This window comes from Cantharellus anzutake (genome assembly GCF_015039405.1).
Source record: "Cantharellus anzutake strain C23 chromosome Unknown EI90scaffold_13, whole genome shotgun sequence".
NCBI classification, from domain to species: Eukaryota; Fungi; Basidiomycota; class Agaricomycetes; order Cantharellales; family Hydnaceae; genus Cantharellus; species Cantharellus anzutake.
Genome location: NW_024066963.1, coordinates 12,591 through 31,670, shown reverse-complemented (window position 1 = coordinate 31,670; position 19,080 = coordinate 12,591). Strand labels below are relative to the sequence as shown.

Below are 19,080 nucleotides of genomic sequence, written 5' to 3'. Positions count from 1 at the left end.
AGCATGCTGGAGGTCGAGTCTGGTGTAGACTGTGGCATGGCTAGGTGCGTCAAGGAGGTCGGAGAAGCAGGGAAGTGGGTAGCGATCCTTTTTGGTGATCTTGTTCAGCCCTCGGAAGTCAATGCAAAGACAGAGGGATCCATCCTTCTTGCAGACAAAGAGGACCGGTGCCACGTGAGCGGAAGTAGCGGGACGAATGAACCCGGAGGCTAGGTGTTCATCTAAGAATGCCCAGAGGGCCTCGAGTTCCAAAGTAGAGAGAGAGTACATAGTACCCAAGGGTGGTGAAGTGCCTTCCTCTAGGTCGATCTTCAGGTCGTGCTCATGGTGTGGTGCCAGCATCGAGGCTTTGCTCTTACTGAACACATCCGCGAACTCGTGATACTCCTTCGGAACAGCCGAGAGGTCAACGGAATCGGTGTGGGATGAGGCAGCCCTCAAGCAGCTGTCCTTGGAAGGGATGGTTAGGCTGAAGGATACTGATCCTTCAAGTCAACAAGCCTTTGCGAATGCAGAACAGCTGACGAACTCGATAGATGGTAACGGAGGAAAGGGAGCCTGTGACTGAGGTGCTGGTGGAACATCAGATGGTTGGATGTTGGACAACGGCAGTGGTGCCGGAGATGACGGGGGAGAGCTCAGAGTAACTGTCTTGGTAGGTTCAGAAGTTCGGAACGTAATACTGCTTGAGACCCAGTCAATCAACGGATTGTAGCAGGTAAGCCAGTTGTGTCCTAGGACTAGGGAACATGATCCATCCAGCAATGTGACAAAGAAAATCGTGGGGGTGATGTTTCCGGAAGCGAAGCAGAGGGGAATATCGATGGCATGGGTTATGATTGAGTTGGTGCTACTGTTGAATAGGCGTAGTTGTAGGGGTTTAATCTGATATGTCTTCAAGGCCAACTTCTTTACGAATGTGTCATCAATGAAGCAGTCCAAAGACCCAGAGTCTATGAGTGCGGGTACGTTCTCATAGGAGCGGAAAAGTTTATTTTGTGTCCTATCATTGGACAGAGGAGAAGGGACAGGAGAAGAGAAAGAAGAGAAACGGAGAGAGGTGGATCGATCTACGGAAGTAGTCGGAGTGGGTGGAGGAGAGAGTGGTACATCAGCAACACTATCTACAACAGGTAGAACATTAACTGGAGGGTCAACATTGAGAGGAGAAAATAGACCATTTGAAAGAGAAAAAGAGATGGGAATATGGAGGGAGGATAAGTCGGAGATGGAAGATGCATTTAAACGCACTTCTTTGAGTGCATGGAGGGAAGAATCGCAACCCCTGGTCCATGCAGAGTCCACGGGGGTGCGGACTAATTTTTTGCTTCTGCGGAAGTGGATCCTTGCTCCTCGGTCTGGGCCGAACGGGCCTTAGACACGCGAGAAGAAGACTTGGGACAGTCCTTGACCATGTGGCCAGACTGGCTGCAGAACATACAAAGTTTCTCGTCGAGACAACGCTTACACTCTTGTGGCATGAGCTTGCCGTTGTCTCCGAGTTTTGACGAAAGGTCTGGTTTAGCGGAGCTGGCCTCAGACTTCTTATTGTCCTTTGGAGGCTTGCTACCGGAAGCGGAGTTGAAAGAGGAGGAGGAAGGGTCGGGTCAGGATGAGAAGCGGCAGTGGACTTGTCAAAAACGTTAGAGGAGGAGGGTTTTGCATGACATGTAACTTCAGATTTATGCTCCCAATAGTGCGCATCGAAAGTTTGCGACAAGGTGCAAAGTTCCAAAAGAGTAGAAGGTTTACCTACTCTGGCAATATTGTCCTTGATACGTTCCGGCAATCCGTTATAGAAAAAACGACGAAGTGCGGCTTCTCCGTAACCATGAAGTTGAGAGGCATGTCGGTTGAACTCAATGACGTACTTATTGATGTGGTGCCCATCCTTCATGTCCAGGGTCATTAGTTGAACTTCGGTGTCACCCACAGGATCATGAGGACCGAAGTTGGTTTGAAGTTCGTTGACGAACTCTTGATAGTTATTCATCCATCGCGGACGAAGCATAGAATTTTGATCGAATAATAGATCCAGCTCGAACCAATCGAGGGCCATTCCCTTGAGGTAGGACTGCGCGAAGATGACCTTAGTGCGGTCGATAGCAAAAGCGAGGGGACGGTCCTGGAAATTAAGTTCGCATTGGACCAGAAATACTCGGAGTTCTCGGGGATCTTTCCTGTCAAACTGTTTGGGCTCACGGAGAGCAGAGGATGGTGGACATGGTGGACGTCCAGTGTGATGAGCCAAGCTGGCAATGGCTTGGGCTAATTGCGCAATAGCCACGTTGGGGATGGGTTCGGCATCGTCGGCGGTTGGGACAGTGGGGATGGGAGGATCAGCAGGAGGAGGGTCAACGAAGTCAGGGACCTCGGAACCGAGTCCAAAGAAGTGAACGGGGTCTATGGGTTGTTCCGTGGTGTCTCCAAAATCGGAATCTGCAACTGGTGATCGATTCCTAACGGGACGCATGATCAGAGTCGATGGGAGAGGGGTTTCTAGATTAGAGAAGCTACGAAACTCAACTGGGTTTCTCGCCAATCAACTAGGACCAGGCTGTGAGGGTTCTGGGGACAGTGAGGCAGAGTTGGGAACTAATGTGCATAGTTGCGAATGAGTGCGAGGGGCTTTTGGTGCCATACAAGATGTGTACTAGTCAGGGAGTAATAAAATACTGTCAGAGACCAGGTTGAGACGAAGGAGTGTCTCCATGGCAGAGGGCTTCAGCCTCAGCGACTTATGCCAGGAGCGCTGTGCCAAGTAACACGTCCATGCCCTAACTTACTAAACTGGCAACCAGAACTGAAGGGGGTAAACTCTAGTCGATTTTATTACTGAGGTGTAACCTATGTACAAGTTGAGTATATATATAGTTACAACGAGGGCAGGCCCGCAAATGGTGGAGCCGAGCAGAGCAGAGCTAATGGGGTTTAGACATTAGCCGATTGAATATTACTGACGAGTCGGGTTATGGGGTTAATGGAATGGTAGGCGATAACCCAGAAACAGAAAGGAGGGATAGGCCCGAAGGTGGGCTTGCAGGGCAAGCGAGTGTATTGCCCAGCAGAGGTGGGAGTGTGCTAGCGGACGTCGGAGCTGTCCGGAGGCCTTCGGGGCTCCGTACTTAGGGAGGCATAGGTAATAAATTGAAAAGAGGGGGTGGTGACCATCGAGGGGTACTGAGGTGATTGCAGAATATGGGAGCTCCGAGGTTAGTGAAGAAGGAGCGGAGGTAGACTGGAGGGATCGGAGGGAGTGGAAGTCGATGGCTGGGGATGGATATGACAAAGACAGGGTATGGGGTCGCTATTTATTTTGACGGTCAGGAGATATTGGGGACCGGGGGTTCATTGGGATGGGGGAGTTCGATGGATGCCAAAATGAGAGGCTTGCAAGGCGTGGCAGCGGAGACAAGCTGCATACTCAAGAATGAGATGCTGGTCCAGGGGGTGATGCGCATATATATTTTCGCTGACAACACAAACTCCATTGGAAGAATTGTCAGTCAGGTGGGGGGGTGGCCGTATAGCAGGAGGTTTAGGAAAATAATCGGTAATCTATTGTGCTGTCGGAGCGGTGTTGAAGTTGTGGTACAGTGGTGTCCATCTCATTCCGGTGTGAGGGGGAATGTACAGGCAGACCAACTGGCGAAGTTGTTTGCTTTGTAAATTTATTATAATCTGCACATAAATGGTTTCTTGCTGACAAGATGAATGCGATAATGTATCATACAAAGTGTTGATGATTCATAATTCAGTGGTTAATTCTTCTACTGTTTACATGGTGGACATCACTGGTTATCAACATTGGGGGCCCCCATAGTAGGGGACCCCTTAGGGTATGTATGGCAACGCAAAATCAAGGCCCTATTGGGCCTGGATCCTGGCTGATTAGGCTGAAACCAAAGCACCAAAGCACCCCAAAGCATCCACCATCAGTCAACTCACTCACCAATGTAAATAGAATTGACATTCTGATAGTTTTTTTTGGTTGAGTTGGGTTAGCAGGTTAGGTTACTAGACACAACAATCATCTAATAACGACACCATTCACAAAGTGTGGCACTATTGTCCACTGGGGCTAACTCCTCTGGTACACATTCCAATTGTTCGACCAAATCTCCGATGGTGGACCAGGCCTCGTTCACAATGTGGAATAAATTTGGGGAGAGGGAGAGTTTCAACTTGGCATCCATCCCGAATCGTATGCGACCCGTGAGGATTTCTTTCAAGAGCGAAAGGAATCCATCAGGTGACATCGGAGAGTTGGAGCCAAATACAAGTGTGAGGTGGCGAAGGTTGGGGAGAAGGTGCCCTGGCGAAAGTTCAGCTTGCAAATCTTCATATATTCGGAATGACGGGATCAGGAGTAGTTGCACAGAGTTGAGATCAGCCTCGAATACGACACTGAAAGATAGACGTTCAATTTGTGCTGCACGAGCAAGCTACAAAACCGCATCAGCAGCCATTTGCTAATGCAGGAAGTTTTTCTTACAAAAGGCGCCAGCTGCCAAAGAACCGCCCCGAGACTACTTCTACCTGGGTAGAAAGACTGGTCACGTGAACCCAGGCTGCTCTTAGTTGCTATGGTGAGGTCCGACAGACGAGGAAAATCCATTCTGAAGGCATAGTTCAGGAATTCAGGAGAGCAATGGCGCAGTTCAAGCGTGTGAATCCGTGGAAACCTCGGGATTCCCATGTGAGCCCCATAACCAGTGATGTGATTAAGATGGAGGCTCTCAACACTTTGAATGGCAGACTTGGTGAGCGGCCTGACTATATCCCAGTCAAAACACCCGAGCCTCAAGCTAGACAGGTGGGGTGGACTCTGGGGTATGTGAAACAATGAGACATTACTCAGTGATAGAGAGCGTATCTCCTGCAGTTCCGAGAGTGGTCTGAAATTGATGGGTGAATGCTTGGCACTGCTGCACAGTTCAAGATGGTGAAGCTTGGAGTAATCGGAGAGTCGTACGTCGGAGAGTCGTACATCGGAGCCAATTGGAAGATGCAGGGAACGAATTCTTTCATGTTGCATCGGTGTTTTCTTATCTTCCCACTCCCGGGGGTAGAGGTCGAGATGAAGGGGTTTGTCTCTCGAATATAGGATGTATGGATTCTGTGGATCCAGCACCCCACAATGCCCGGGTATGATGGCCCAAATTGATGCCACCGAATGGGCAGCATGACGCCAGGTGGAACATACCTGGCTGAGCACTAAGGCGTCTGCGCACGTGCGTTGGCTGAAGTTAGCCCGACGAACGGAGAAGTAAAAAATCCTTTGGAGAACTTCTGTTGGAACTGCCGCAACAGGTTGCAGGGAAGTGCGGAGTCGAGCACACCAAACACGGAACTTGGCTTCAATGGCTTTCAACTCTCCCAACTGTTTAAGGATTTCATCGTAGTCAACATCCACCTTACCCAGAGCTTCCATCACAGAGGCTCGATGGGATCGACGGACTGGTGGCCCGTGGAGGCAGTAAAGGGGAGTGATCTCGGCCGCTGTAGTTGCTCGGACATAGTCACCAAGTGTTTCCACATCTGCCGACACACGCGGAAGGATATCTTGCAGGATCTTCGACATGAGAAATAGTACTTGTACCGTGGCGATGAATCAATGATCGGAGGTTACTCTGGTAAACCGGCAAGTGCCGAAATGAACACACAAGTTGGCGATGAGTGTTTTGAGTGGATGCCTAACGGAGACCTTACAACGTCGAAGATATCTACTGTGCACTGGTGTTTGTCTGTTAAGCGAGAGTGGTTCCGGTTGCGGCGCCGAAAGCTTTGGCACCCTAGCTTCATTTCGACCTGCTATCTGGAGCTATGGGCATTCCTACTCTGGTCCCTCTGGAGGACCGAAGCTCAGCTGGGACCACCATCATTACTCCCACCCGGACAATCTTAAGCGAGACGGCGTTGTGAGCGCCGCCGAAGATTCTATCAATGGTGCCCGCGACCATCGAGATATTTGTGAGGCTTCTACCCGAACGTGTTCAAGGCCGCCACGTTACTAGGAACAATCCTTGCGTTGTTCACCGCCCGAGCATACGATTCCCGAGGACTCTTTCAATGAAATGGATATTATCTCGGCTTCTGACTCGACGAGCCTCCATCGTTTTCAGAACCTGCCTCAGCCAATGGTTCCCTTCTCGAAGGAAGAATGAATTCATGGTGGCTTTGATTTTCTTACACGTTACTCGTTTAGTTCAATGATGGCATTACGTCTCCGATCGAGGTCTCTCCGCCCGATCCATCAAGATGCCATCCCTTCTCAGCTGATTTAGCGGACCCCTTGCGCGATTGGATACAATATTACTAGGCGCCCCATCCACCACTCCCTCAAGGAATATGTGACAGAACTTGTACCACAGGTGAATTTTACTACGAGTGCACGCACTCCCGACCACACGGGCCTTCTGTATGTGCATATTCTGAAAGCTTGCTCAAGAGCTCTTGTACTGTCGATGCTCAGATCGTACCCGTATGGAGATCTCTATGGGGTATCCCGTCCTCCATGTCACTCGAACAGACGGAAGGGAGTTCCACCTTCTCTTCAACCGCGGGTGGGACCACAATTTTCCATTGCGGAAGTTTGGGATGTGGGGTTCGGGGACATAAATATGGTGCGTGTTGAATTGTTGCGCTGTGAGCTAAATACTGCACTGGGTAGGCTGCTATCTCTGTTCAACTTGACCACCATCTGATAATGGATCCGGAGATTGGCAGGCCGCCGTGGTCTTCCTCTGGCGATGCTGGCAGAGGCTCCCGTGCGCAAATTATTAAGGTAAGCATTGGTGTCGCAACTCCTATGTTATCATCAACTGATTCACGCACAACATGCAGGTTCTTCGCTGCTACAATTTAGGAGATATTGGTATGGGGTGCGGGATCTCTCGACCATCAACATCGGAGTTGATTGGACCCTTGATGAAAAGGATGACTCAGAGGTTTATCGTATTGATTGCACGCCGTCAAGACTGTCCTGAAGAGATTGCTACTCAATGCATAGCTGTGAATTGTATTGACGATCTCTCGTCCCCGCGAGCGCGCACACCGTGATACCCAATATCTTTGAGGCACGGACGGTATGGTTCTGGCAATGGGGCGGAGCCTGGCACCACTCAGCAATTAACGGCTGACTGCACCAAAATTAGCGGCAAGAGGGCGAGACATGTGAACAATCGTCTAAATTATTGATTGTCGTGGTCCGTGTGCCGGAATTCATATTACATATCGTCCTTGGCATGGTACAATAGGGAACCAGCTACACACAGTAGGAACGTACGGAGTAACGTTCCCAGCCCGAATTGATCCGCAGGCCCAGTCCATGCCTGACGTCCCAAAACAACCCGCGCTCAATTCTGCGGTTCCAGGAACAAGTGAACAAGTGCCGGATGGTTCGACGACCATTGCGTGGGGATCCCGCAACCCGAGGTGCGCACAGTAGAGAACTAATTAAATCAAACAATCAGCCAAACACCGGCAGCACAAATATCAAAATAACATTCACCAAGGTGCAACACGATTGGATGGTGTCAAAATATTCAAAAGTTTGATATCAGCTCGCGAACACCCAAACCAATACATCTGCAAGTGGTGCAGGCCGACTTGGGGCCCCCAGATTCACCGATAGTGTGTGTCTGCAAATGAAACACGATCACATATATATATGTGTGTTACGCGTAAGCATGCAGTATCATATACGGACGCGAAATTGTTGGAAGTCAAGCTCGAATCGTGTAATTACGGTTATTTACATCAGGTTAATAAACTTAGCGGTCTACTTCCATCACCTACCCTCGCTGGCGTAACCTTGTTTTTCAACAGAAATGACACTGTGCGCGTGTCTCATGCATTCAAGCATTGAAAGGGACAGTCATGAGCGAAGAGTGTAGTTTGCAGGATGGAGGGGAACAAACTGGCTCTACTGCAGACGTGAGGCATTACGGTAAACGCCGTTGGCGCCGATCTTGAAGATTATCTCCAACCCGTGTCCAACCTCTACCCTCTCTTCGAATCTACTTGAGCTTGAGCTTGCGATATCACCATCTAATCACTCAGAATATCCAGAAATGAACGCTCCTGAATACGACTACGTGTTCAAGGTCGTGTTGATTGGCGACGCGGCCGTCGGGAAGTCTTGTCTACTGCTCCGCTTTGTAGATGCCACCTATACCGAGAATTCCCCTGCTACCATTGGTGTCGACTTTAAGACTCGCATCATAAAACTGGAAGAGAAGGCCGTCAAGCTGCAGATTGTGAGTTCATCCAGCTAGTGCTGTTGCCTGATAACGAACCTGAACGTCTTTCTCCAGTGGGACACAGCAGGCCCGTTTTTATGAAATTAGGTTTCAGCGATGATAATTGTTCTGAAACGATTGTAAATAGCCCGAGAGCGCTACCGATCAATGTATCCCTCATATTGCCGCGGTGCACATGGGGTCATTCTCGTGTATGATGTGACGCGCAATGGTATGCGACGTCCATCCCTCCCTCTTGTTATACTGATTCTTCTGGGTACTATAACTGCACAGACTCGTTCACAAACCTCAGGCGGTGGCTTCAGGAACTTGACCAGTATCTGTCTGAAGGAGTGAACAAGGTCTTGGTTGGAACTAGGTCAGATTTGACGAGCAAGAAGGTTGTGGGATACACGGTCGCCAAGGTACTTGCGTATCCTCTACCCAGATATCCTGATACCTCCCCTTGTGTGCGATTCCTCCAGGAATTCGCCGATCAATTGGCTATTCCCTTCTTCGAAACTTCGGCAAAAAATGGCACTAATGTGGAACAGGTTTTCTTGACCATGGCTAAGCAGATTAAAGACCGGTAAGTCCCTTTCTGCTTATTATACCAGGGAAACGGTGCTGATCGTTCAAACTCTCAGATTAGGGCAGACCCCCACATCAGCTGGCGATAGCTCAAAAGCCAGCATGACAACTCCTGGCCAATTGGTGGCTGGGCTACGCCACTCCCTCCGCTCCTTCTTTTTTTCTCCTACTCAAGAGATGCCAGTTAGGCAACACAGCCCTGTTCCGAATGGTGACAACGAATGCGACCAGCTGTTCAAGGTCGTGTTGATTGGCGATGTGGCCGTTGGGAAGACTAGTCTACTGCTCCGCTTTGTAGATGGAACTTATACCGAGAATTTCGTCGGTACCATTGGTGCCAACTTTATGACTCGTACCATAAAACTGGAAGGGAAGACCGTCAAGCTGCAGATTGTAAGTTCATCTCCTGTGAACAGCAAATGGTGTTGGTGGCGTATCCTCAAGTGATGAGTGCCCATCCGGTACCCCTCACGTAGCAGTACTATAAGCATAAACTTTGCGTTACTCGGCTTCCCTGATATGGGACTAACTTGAACTTGCTTTCTCCAGTGGGACACAGCAGGTCGGTTATTATGAAATCAGTTGCAGCGATGATAATCATCTCGAAACGATCGTGCATAGCTTACGAGCGTTTCCGACCAGTGGCTTACTCGATTTGCCGGAGTGCAGATGGGATTATTGTCCTGTATGATGTGACGGACGATAGTATGAGGCATCCATCCCTCCTTCTCACTTGTCATACTGATTCTTAGCGGCACTGTAATTGTGTAGAGTCATTCGCAAACGTCACGCGGTGGCTACAGGAAATTCAGTCGTATGCGTCTGAAGGGGTGAACAAGCTCTTGGTTGGAACTAGGTCAGATTTGACGAGCAAGAAGGTTGTGGAATACACCGTCGCCAAGGTATTTGCGTATCCTCTACTGGGGTATCCTGATGCCTCCCTTTGTGTGCGATTTCTCCAGGAATTCGCCGACCAGTTGGCTATTCCCTTCTTTGAAACTTCCGCGAAGAGTTCAACTAATGTGGAACAAGTTTTCTTGACCATGGCTAAGCAGATTAAAGACCGGTTAGTTCCTTTCTGCTTATTATACCAGAGTAAAACTGCTGATCGCTCAAACTCTCAGGTTGGGGTCGACCTCTACATCAGCTAGCGTGGTCGCTCCTGGCCAATCAGTAGCTGAGCCGCGCCACTTACTCTCCGTCCTCCCCGCTCCGACCCTCCAGTCTGACACTCGTGCGTCACCCGCCAATCACCTGCTCGCCGACTCTACAGGCGCTACACGAGTATCCGGTCCCCCGACTCCAGAGAAGTCAGTCAAGGAGGGCCTAGTTGCCACCCCTCTAATAATTTCACCCTCAACCCCTGTCAAACGCCCAACTGAGAGTCATGTTACTCGTTCGGGTGAAGTTGAGGAGGTAGAGGTGTTGGGTGCATTTGATTGCCGTGATCTCACACAACAAATCTCTTCGATGCGCCAAGTCGACAGAGGAGGATACTCGCTCGTGTACAAAGGCACATGGGTGCCCGACCCACCGGGCACTCCCACCCAAGTCAGCATTTGTTGCGTCCCAGTTCGAAGTTAATATTGAGCGCTTCCAGGAAGTTGCTGTGAAAGTGCTCCACTTATTGTATTCACAGGATTCGAATCCTCAGGAGAAACAATGGAAGGTGCGCCTGCCCGTGTCGGGATGATGCAGTCACATTGATGTCATACTCCAGCGCCTGAAAAGAGAGATGCGTGTATGGTCGCGTCTGAGCCATGCCAACTTGGTTCCACTACTGGGCTACGTGAATGGTGTTCATGGCCCTGGTTTTGTCTCTCCTTGGTATTCAGAGAGGGACGCAATCAGCTTCCTCAAAAACCATCCCAGTGCTAACAGAAGCATGATTGTGCGTGTTATCTCTCTATTTCTTGGAGGATTGGGGAATTGACGGACATTCCCAAGTGCGCTGAAGTAGCATCAGGATTGGAATATCTCCATTCGCAACTTCCCCCAATCGTACATGGTGATATCAAGGGGGCGAGTGTTTTGCTTGCTTACAGGATGGCTGGGAATCTGAGATTGGAGTTATTCAGCAAAATATTCTGATCGCCTCCGACGGACGTGCCTGTATCTGTGATTTTGGCCTCTCGAGGATCTTGGACAATAATCCCACAGGGTTCACATTCACGACTGTTGGAATGAGCCTTCGCTTCTCAGCTCCTGAATTACTGGATCGTGAGGACAAGACAATGGAAGCTGACATTTACGCTTACGGGTGCACTTGCATTGAGGTCAGAGGCCCGGGAGCTCATTGGTTGCTAAAGTTTACGAGTTTGTGACATGCCCAGATCTTACTAGACAAAAGACCGTATGAAACCATCCGCAGCGACAAGGCCCTCTTAGCTGCAATTGTGAGCGGCACGCCGCCTATTGCTCCTGAACAGCTGGAAGGGTGTAAGTCACTCCTTCCGCTTCACATTTTAAAACAATGTTGGAATGTGGAGCCATTGGATCGACCACAAGCTAAGCAATTGACTGAAGTCTTTCGAGGTGCTATTGTGAGCCATGCGGACTAATCCTAAATACATCCCCCAGCATGTTCCTCAAGGGTCATACACCAGCAACAAGAAATCTTTCTAAATTGTACCAGAGATATGTGCATGCTAGAGTCAAACACTAACTGCGTAGTATGGTTATTCGGTTACATTGTTGTATATGAACAATAGAGGCTGAACTGCGTCAATCAAAATAGGAATTCCGGGATTTTTGGACATGACACCTGGTTGACACGCGATCGCAATTACAAGGCCCAAACAAGGATGGGCAACTGAAATCCCTCTTCTGGCCTGGATTTGGCTCACAATGCTGAGAGTAGAGTCAATCAGGAATCTATCTTTCACTTTCACTTTGCTTTTGCCTCGACGTCATCTGGGTCAACCGCGAGCTCAAAGATATCACCCGTATCAGGCTGAATAAGACTGCCTTTATCCTGATGCAAGAGTACTTGCAATCGTAGACACAGAGAGTTGTTGGGGATGCGATGTACTCAGTAATCGCAAATTTGAGTCCAACACATACTCTGGGACCGGCAACTTTTGTGACGTTGTAGAGAGTTTAGAGTGAGTCGACGCCTTATTCATCATGCGGGCCAAAGCTTAAATCCAGCAGATCGGCCGTTGCCTCTTCAGGAACAAATCGAAAGTAGAGCCAACGGACTTTACGCCCCACCAAGCTTGGGGAGCCTGGTACGGTGATCAGATTATACGGAGTTCTAACGCCCTCAGTCCAGCAGAGATGCAACTCGATTTCTACTCCAGGGCCCGCAAAGAGTCCCAATCACCGTCGACATCTGCCAAATCGTTTAGTACGCTTCATCTCTTCTCTTTAAATGAGACTTGGGTCTTAGCACCTCGATTTCCCTCGTGTCCGCCGCACACCTGGGATTTTATCAGACCTTGCGTACGCTATACATGCTTACGACTCTTCGAATACTAATCAATTGTGTGTGTTCAGTTCGTGTCTCTTATCATTTCACGGAGGTGTTTTTCGTTGCTTCTTTGATTGGGTACGTTGTTTTCTTTTCTTTGCTCGCGTCCTGTTGGATGCTTCGGCCTTCGTGCCTTCGGCTTTAATGCCTTCGGCCCTCGTGCCTTCGCGCTTACTTGCGCTTCGGCCTGTGCCTGCGTTCATGTTAGCGCTTTGCACGCATCAGCTTGTCTTTTCTGGCATCCGCCATATGCTTTATTCCGTTCGCTGTTTGTGTGCTGCCTTTCTTCTTTCTGACTCTTTGGTTTTTTGTCAATAGTTCAACTTGTTTCCGAATGTAAGTATTCGGTCTTACTGAAGGTGAAGGTGTTGTGACCTTCGGTTAGAAAGATGTACCAGGTGTTGCCGTGTGTTACATGTTCTCCGAGTAATTATAATTGCAACGATGGTCGCGCCACCGCGTTATAATAGAGATCGTTTAACTAGACTCCAAATACCAGCGGCCCCCGTCATGAGGGTAGCAGCAGCGAGCATAGGTCGCACACCAGCTGTAGTAGTGGTGAATGTGAACACCGGATCAAAGCACCAAGAAAACTCTGAAAGGCAAAACAATTACCTGTCGACTTGAAAAGCGCTCCGGTCAATGCACCGGCTGCCATTCCTCCATAAGTATCATGTTTCCCCCGATAATGATCGATAGATGAATTAATGGCATTATATATAAGAGCTGTAAAGTCGATGTTGTTTGGTTATGAGACTTTTGTGTTGTAGAAGAAAAGACTGCTAGCTAACCTAGCACACCAGCCGAGTTACCCATGAATGAACCTCTTCGAGTGATCGAGTTGAGGATGCTGTTCAACCGTAACCGTGAATTTGATACGGCGAGTTGGCGAGTGCCACCTTCGCGTAATCCCCAGAGGCCTCCTAGAGCTAATCCTAATTCCAGGAAGGAAGGATTAATGGTGTTGCAGGAGATTTCCCTGAAAATAGTAAGCACCTGATAGATATGTAGTACCAGTCCCATAACACAAATCATCGGTCCAACCACGGCTTGGCAGTGCAGTCTCAGCACCAGGAAGTTGATTCCGCTTATCATCTTCCAAAACAAGAAAATCCAAGTTGTCTCCCAAGTTTGCCATTGGGTGCAACTTGGTAGGATCAAAATTATCAGAGGTAAGCAAGTCGGAAGCGGTTAAAGGTCCGTCGGTGTTGAGGAAAGGTGGTGGTGCTGAGCGAGTAAAGGAGGCATTGCGTAAGTACGAGGCCGTGTTGTTTTCTAAAGATGTCGATTCCGATGCCGATGTCTCTGAGGGCGGCATTTTTCGATATCCAGACGATGAGGGGTAATGTGTGGCAAAATCTTCTGAACACGGAATGTCCCCGTTCCCACGGGTTCCATTCGAAGAAAATTCCCACGGACACTGACGACACGAGCGAGGACTTTGCACTGCATGATATTCACCGAGCCCTCAGGCATTCAATGGTCCCACTTGTGAGCTACCCCACCAGTACCCCGGCCTCACAGACCGATATTCCTGCTATCGTGAACTTTGCATAAACTGTAACCTTTTCACAGGGTGTTGCATATGTACAGTATATAGCGTCATATGGACGATTTGTCAGAGATGGATTCTTGCAGCTTCAAGTCTTAGTTGGACGTGGCGGAGTTTTGCACCTACCTCTTCCCGATTGTTTGGCATTCAGTGGGACTGGCTAGTCTCTGCTGAGCTGGGCAACTAATTCCGGTATGGCTGAATGTCCAGCCTGGTTGCTATATCAGTCGCAAGTTTTAATGTTCTCATTTCGCAGCTGACTTTAGGTTTCCCATTTACGATTGCCACTTTCTGGGAAACCTGGCTATGCCCTCTCGGCTCGCTGTGGCATTCACATGCCTCCCCTCATCGATCCCCGATCCCTTGAGGGTTGTCGCGCAACTTCGTATGCTGGTGCGGACCATTCAATGGAGGTACGTACTGAATTTTCGCTGTTAAGGAGGGCGCTCACGTTGTTTAGGCCAGGCTTATAAAGGGCCCTGACAGCGCCCCTTCCTCCTTTCCCTATCGCCCGGTATTTCGCGCTCTCCGAGATCTTGCTGCCTGTTGTCCGGGCTCACACCCTTGACCCGCTGCCGCTACTTCCGCCGGAAACTAGTAACGCGCTGCTTTGACTCACTGCTGACAATGTTTTCTTCCGCAGTTGGACCTTATAATTTCACTTGCCCCTTAGCGCTCTCTTTGCCAGTCTTTTTCTTGTCTCCCACCCCCTCCCCGACACTCCTTTCTGTAATTTTCGCCTTTTCAGATACATAGTTATCTCGTCTGTGATCTCTTGTCTGTTAACTCTGCTTCGTTTTTGCGTGCACTATAATTTCCACCTGTAACTTGCTTGCTTTAGGGTTTCAATTTGGTCTTGCCCCACCACCTTTTGTTCCCTTGCGCTTACTCTTTGTATGTATGGGTCACACCTGGCCTTATATGGCCGCTTCCAGGTAACCTTGATTAGACCTGAGTATTGAGGATTTGGTCCTTAGCCCTCTTGTAACTACCCAAGACAAGGGCTACACGAATAACAGGAATATAGGAATTTCCGAGGGCGCAGCTGCAATATCTCGTAGCGTTGTTCAAAACAATGCGAGCAGCGCTCGGATTAAACCTCACAGTCACAACTTCCGAATAGGGTTACGTAGGCAAAACAGAAAATACAGTCGGGTGACGAATGCCGCTAATAACTTGGTCTTTGTCACTCAAGCGCTGACACGCCTCCCATCAATAGTATGGTACGGCGAATTCAACCCCCCCCAGAAGAACAAGCCGTGATTTCTATGGGCAGCCACCCGACAATTCCCAAAGAAACGATTCCAGAACTCATGCTGCTCTGCCACAGCTACCAAACACCCAGGGCCAGTGGGTGGCGCGAGATTGAAAATACTTAAAGCAGATGGCTTTAGGTTCAACCACAATGGGGCGCTCACTGAAGTTATATGTAGTAACAATCACCATTGCCACTACTTACCATTCAATAATAGGGCAATCTCCACTTATTGCGGCCCCAAGCTTGACAGGGCTCAAGGATATAGCGTTACTTCAATCCCTGGCCCATTGAAGGTCAAGGGTTTCTGAAGTTAAAAGCGCTTGATCGCCACATCATTTCTTTCCGCCTTCGCCACTCCTTTTCGCATTTTCACTTAAATGTGGAACATCCAATGATTTAGCTCATCAACAAATTGTCCATCATCTGCTTTCAGTCCCACTCCAAGCAGTCATGCGATCCGTAATGCGATCTGTAAGCCGCAGTTCCATATCGTGTTCTTACTTGTGTCTGACAAACGTTTTTAAGCATGACACTCGTCGCCGACGCGAAGCCGCCCCTTCAGCCAACCAAAATCCCCATCCTATTCACAAACTTCCCCACGATGTGCTCGCACGCGTCTTCTCCCAGGCCACAGTAGATGAGGACAATAATACCCTCCTCAGTATCTCGCACACCTGGAGATACTGGAGGTCACTAACTCTCGCGCTCCCAACTCTTTGGTGGAACTGCATCTATACTACTCTTATCCCATTTAACCGTGAAACGCCACTCTCAGAGGAGGACATGAAGGTCCAGGACAACAAACTGGACTACTTTCGAACGTGGATCGCACGTTCCAAAAACGCTGTCATCCGAATCTCTTTTCAATTAAGTAGTCCAATGACGTGGGGATTCGACCTCCACACAGTCGATCGTCGTGGCGCCGGCAAGACCGATCCAGTTCGCATTTATCCCCCCCACGTTGGATTCCTGCGCGACATCATAGCGAAGAACCTCCCCCGTGTCCGGCACCTGGATCTTTCGGAAGTCGATCTTGAACCACTTCTCCCTCTTCCTAACACGGAAAACATCCAGTATATTACAATCGACACAGATAACCCTTGTATCTGTAAGGACTCTGGTATTTACGAACCACCCAGGGTTGCAAGGACATTGTTTGGTTCGATCCCCCGGGCTCGCTGCCTCAGGATTTGCGGGGAGCCCGTGGACACCACCCAATTCATGTCCTCGTTGTCAACTGCGGTCCGTTTAACCCATCTGGAGTTCGTTCCTTACGGTCGTGGCAATATCGGATGTTTCCACCCCAATGAGGAAGAAGGCGTCGGGATCGGGCTTACCACTTCTCAGGTTCTCTGTATCCTTCGCAGCTGTCCCAATCTACAGATCCTGCGGATACATGATATTCGGGACTCTTCTCCCCCCTTGCCACATGGAGGCGTCTTTCCAAAAATGCAACACGTTTTATTCGGATGCCAGCGCTATCACTCTCTCGACCGGTTGGTGAGCCTCTGCACATTCCCAAATGCACGGTCGCTCGAGTATTGTACATCGTTTGAGCACGAACCAAGCATGGAGATGAATATTGTTCCGTACCCCTTTGAAATGAAGGCTCTTGAACACGTCACCTTCCACTGCGTTCCTTCGTCGCTAATCTGGAAAGTGATCGCAGCTGCTCCCATCCTTACAACTATCCGGCTCTTCGGTTGTGGAATGCCAGTCAACGCCACGAACGTCTCTGTATCGGATCTCTCGGTGATGCTTGGCCCTCTCATCCTGAACTTGGAGAACTGGCGTCAGGGACAGGCTGTACTGGCGCCAGGTCTCAAGGCCATAGCTTTGGCGGGCGTATACTGGGCTGAAGGGTTTGAGCTTCTGCGCCGATATCTACTCGGCCGGCGCCAGCGGGGGCTCGGGCTCCCCAGAGCTATGTTCGACGACATACTCTGTCCCGACAGGACGAGATCCTCTCGGTCGAAGTCGGATCCCCCGCCTCCGTGGAAAGCCGAGGAGAGCAGACTCAGAAAAGCTGGCTTCCCTGTGGAGGGTCTGAATGCAGAGGCGTGTGACATCGCTGACAAGGGAGTGCTATGGGACAACGTTTATGGGAACCTTACGGTTGGAGACAGTGATTCGCACCGGGCTTTGCAGCGGTGCAACCAGGACATTTATCGCCAGTTCGGGCCTGATCGTGAATGATAGACCATCGTGGTGGGCAAACATTTCTCGAAGTCTGACCCTCTAACTAACCATCGGACCATTGTTATCCCTACAGCCCTTACGCATTATTTATATGTTAGATGCACGTGTATCTCTTCTCCCCATCACTTAGATATTCATGCTCGTATACCACTGCCCCGTTATCTGGACAATTGAATGTCGATACTGGAGACCGCCATTGGCAAGTGAGATCCGGGTTTCTTCTCTCTCGCTTGTTGTGCGAATGAACCACGAGATAGATAAGCTTCTGAGGATGCGTAGACTGAGGTATTGAGGGGATCAAGTATCTGTTCAGATATCTGACGAGACTGGCTCGTCTTCCTCGTAAGAAGAGCACAAGACTGTCGGGAACTTATGTTCCTGTCAACTTCGGTGCGGATGGGAGACCCGCCTAGTCCCCGTTGCCCCGTGCCTTTTTGAGATGAGGCATCCCCAGAGTAAATCTTTCTACCGGCAAGTTGTCGTGGCGCTTCCTAATACCGCAGCAATCTGGCGCTTCAGGTCGTCGAGTCATCCCCTATCACAGGCAGTGAGAAATCAGATCCCCTTCAGATGACCGAGCCTTGGGTCCTCAGCCTGAAAGGGGCATAGCCTGCACTATCGCCAAGGCTGGCGATGGCTAGCTTACTGGGGGGGGGTTTCGATTTTCCCGAACAACATGCGCCCTTTGACGCCGTTGGAGGGAGACTCGGAATCCCGACAGCGGCGTTTGGCGACATACTTTCCTCCGAGAGGCTGACACCTCCTGGCCTAAGAAGACAGCTTTGCTGACAAGACGAGGAGAGAAGAGTTCGATGGAATGGTTTTATTGTGTGCGGAGGCGTGGGAGATCGATGGTAACCAAGCACGATGGGAGGATAAATAACCCGCGGCATGGAAACTTCGCGTTCGAAGAACGGCGATTCGCATAGAGCTGTGAACGAGGGTATCCGTAGCGACTTCGGACCTGATCGCGAGAACGAGAAGTAGAACTGTTTTCCGTCCGGGACTTGCGATGCGGAGCCGCATCCTCGGGAGTCCGCGATACAACCTTTCCTTGAGCTGGACCTAACACCTAACGATTGTATCTTATTGCATGAGTGCAGGGCGTTTCGTTCGTGGTAGGCTACGGAGGGTGGGAAGGTATTGAGGTACTCGGAATCCTGGTAAAGGTACAATTTGGGTGACATTTTTCCGGTTTGAGTGCTTAGATTTTGAACACTACTTAAGTACTCATGCACCTCAGTACTCACTAGTCGACGCTAATGTAAATCTGGCAGACTCAATATTCCGATGATGATGATGATGAACAGCAAACCAAAAAAACCATCGGCGCCCTCATGATGACGTGATAGTGCCGCGTCACACCGCAGCGCACGTGAAAGCTCAATCACAATAAATTCGGCCAACTCCGCTATAATAAAGCCGGAATGAGTAACGAGATGGCTTTTATGTAAGTCATGCCTGAGCTGTATTGTAGCGGAGTTGGCCGAATTTATTGTATGTTATTGTTGTCTTACCCGTTTCTGGAATTCAATGATACGGCCACCAGTGGCAGAGCACAAGGATTAGATGCTCGGACGAATGCACAAAATACACAAGCCTGTACAGATTGCTAAAGATGCCTTGATGAGGGATTGCAGAATAAATGCAGGTTCGAAGACGCGCGGCCCAGGTAGACAGAGTAAGACAGGACAATATTATTAGGTAGCGCCGAAAAAGGGGCAATTGAGGGATGCCGAGGCGGCACAAACTGGCAAGGCACGTG

General features: G+C 49.6%; 7 protein-coding genes across 7 annotated transcripts; 4 read left to right on the top strand and 3 right to left on the bottom strand.

Moving 5' to 3' along the window:
• Positions 1-3,717: 3,717 nt before the first annotated feature.
• On the bottom strand, positions 3,718-5,636 carry EI90DRAFT_3152948 (uncharacterized protein). Its single transcript, XM_039065828.1, has 2 exons — positions 4,496-5,636; positions 3,718-4,445 (listed from the first exon to the last, which is right to left on the bottom strand). Exons 1-2 carry the CDS (start codon positions 5,582-5,584, stop codon positions 4,035-4,037), a joined length of 1,500 nt encoding a protein of 499 aa, XP_038918522.1. The 5' UTR covers positions 5,585-5,636; the 3' UTR covers positions 3,718-4,034.
• Positions 5,637-8,105: 2,469 nt separating this feature from the next.
• EI90DRAFT_3047840 (GTP-binding protein ypt1) lies at positions 8,106-9,648 on the top strand. The gene is made up of 9 exons (XM_039059580.1): positions 8,106-8,261; positions 8,319-8,327; positions 8,355-8,358; positions 8,392-8,475; positions 8,538-8,668; positions 8,729-8,832; positions 8,891-9,227; positions 9,384-9,539; positions 9,606-9,648. Exons 4-8 carry the CDS (start codon positions 8,412-8,414, stop codon positions 9,408-9,410), a joined length of 663 nt encoding a protein of 220 aa, XP_038918521.1. The 5' UTR covers positions 8,106-8,261; positions 8,319-8,327; positions 8,355-8,358; positions 8,392-8,411; the 3' UTR covers positions 9,411-9,539; positions 9,606-9,648.
• A 915-nt stretch (positions 9,649-10,563) lies between these two features.
• On the top strand, positions 10,564-11,395 carry EI90DRAFT_2913067 (kinase-like domain-containing protein; the record flags this gene model as incomplete). The annotated part of the gene is made up of 4 exons (XM_039054487.1): positions 10,564-10,731; positions 10,782-10,860; positions 10,905-11,110; positions 11,168-11,395. Coding segments are annotated over 4 exons (681 nt in total), but the record flags the coding sequence as incomplete, so codon positions are not given.
• Positions 11,396-12,239: 844 nt separating this feature from the next.
• EI90DRAFT_3047829 (uncharacterized protein) lies at positions 12,240-12,519 on the top strand. The gene has a single exon (XM_039059579.1). It carries the CDS (start codon positions 12,290-12,292, stop codon positions 12,449-12,451), a length of 162 nt encoding a protein of 53 aa, XP_038918519.1. The 5' UTR covers positions 12,240-12,289; the 3' UTR covers positions 12,452-12,519.
• A 176-nt stretch (positions 12,520-12,695) lies between these two features.
• Positions 12,696-13,700, bottom strand: EI90DRAFT_314045 (Tim17-domain-containing protein). Its single transcript, XM_039064958.1, has 4 exons — positions 13,303-13,700; positions 13,098-13,235; positions 12,922-13,032; positions 12,696-12,853 (listed from the first exon to the last, which is right to left on the bottom strand). Exons 1-4 carry the CDS (start codon positions 13,622-13,624, stop codon positions 12,768-12,770), a joined length of 657 nt encoding a protein of 218 aa, XP_038918518.1. The 5' UTR covers positions 13,625-13,700; the 3' UTR covers positions 12,696-12,767.
• Positions 13,701-15,443: 1,743 nt separating this feature from the next.
• EI90DRAFT_314062 (uncharacterized protein) lies at positions 15,444-17,596 on the top strand. The gene has a single exon (XM_039064963.1). The coding sequence runs from the start codon at positions 15,567-15,569 to the stop codon at positions 17,310-17,312; it is 1,746 nt and encodes a 581-aa protein (XP_038918517.1). The 5' UTR covers positions 15,444-15,566; the 3' UTR covers positions 17,313-17,596.
• EI90DRAFT_314168 (uncharacterized protein) lies at positions 17,597-18,612 on the bottom strand. The gene is made up of 2 exons (XM_039064982.1): positions 18,566-18,612; positions 17,597-18,518 (listed from the first exon to the last, which is right to left on the bottom strand). The coding sequence occupies exon 2, from the start codon at positions 18,500-18,502 to the stop codon at positions 17,882-17,884; it is 621 nt and encodes a 206-aa protein (XP_038918516.1). The 5' UTR covers positions 18,503-18,518; positions 18,566-18,612; the 3' UTR covers positions 17,597-17,881.
• Positions 18,613-19,080: the final 468 nt, after the last annotated feature.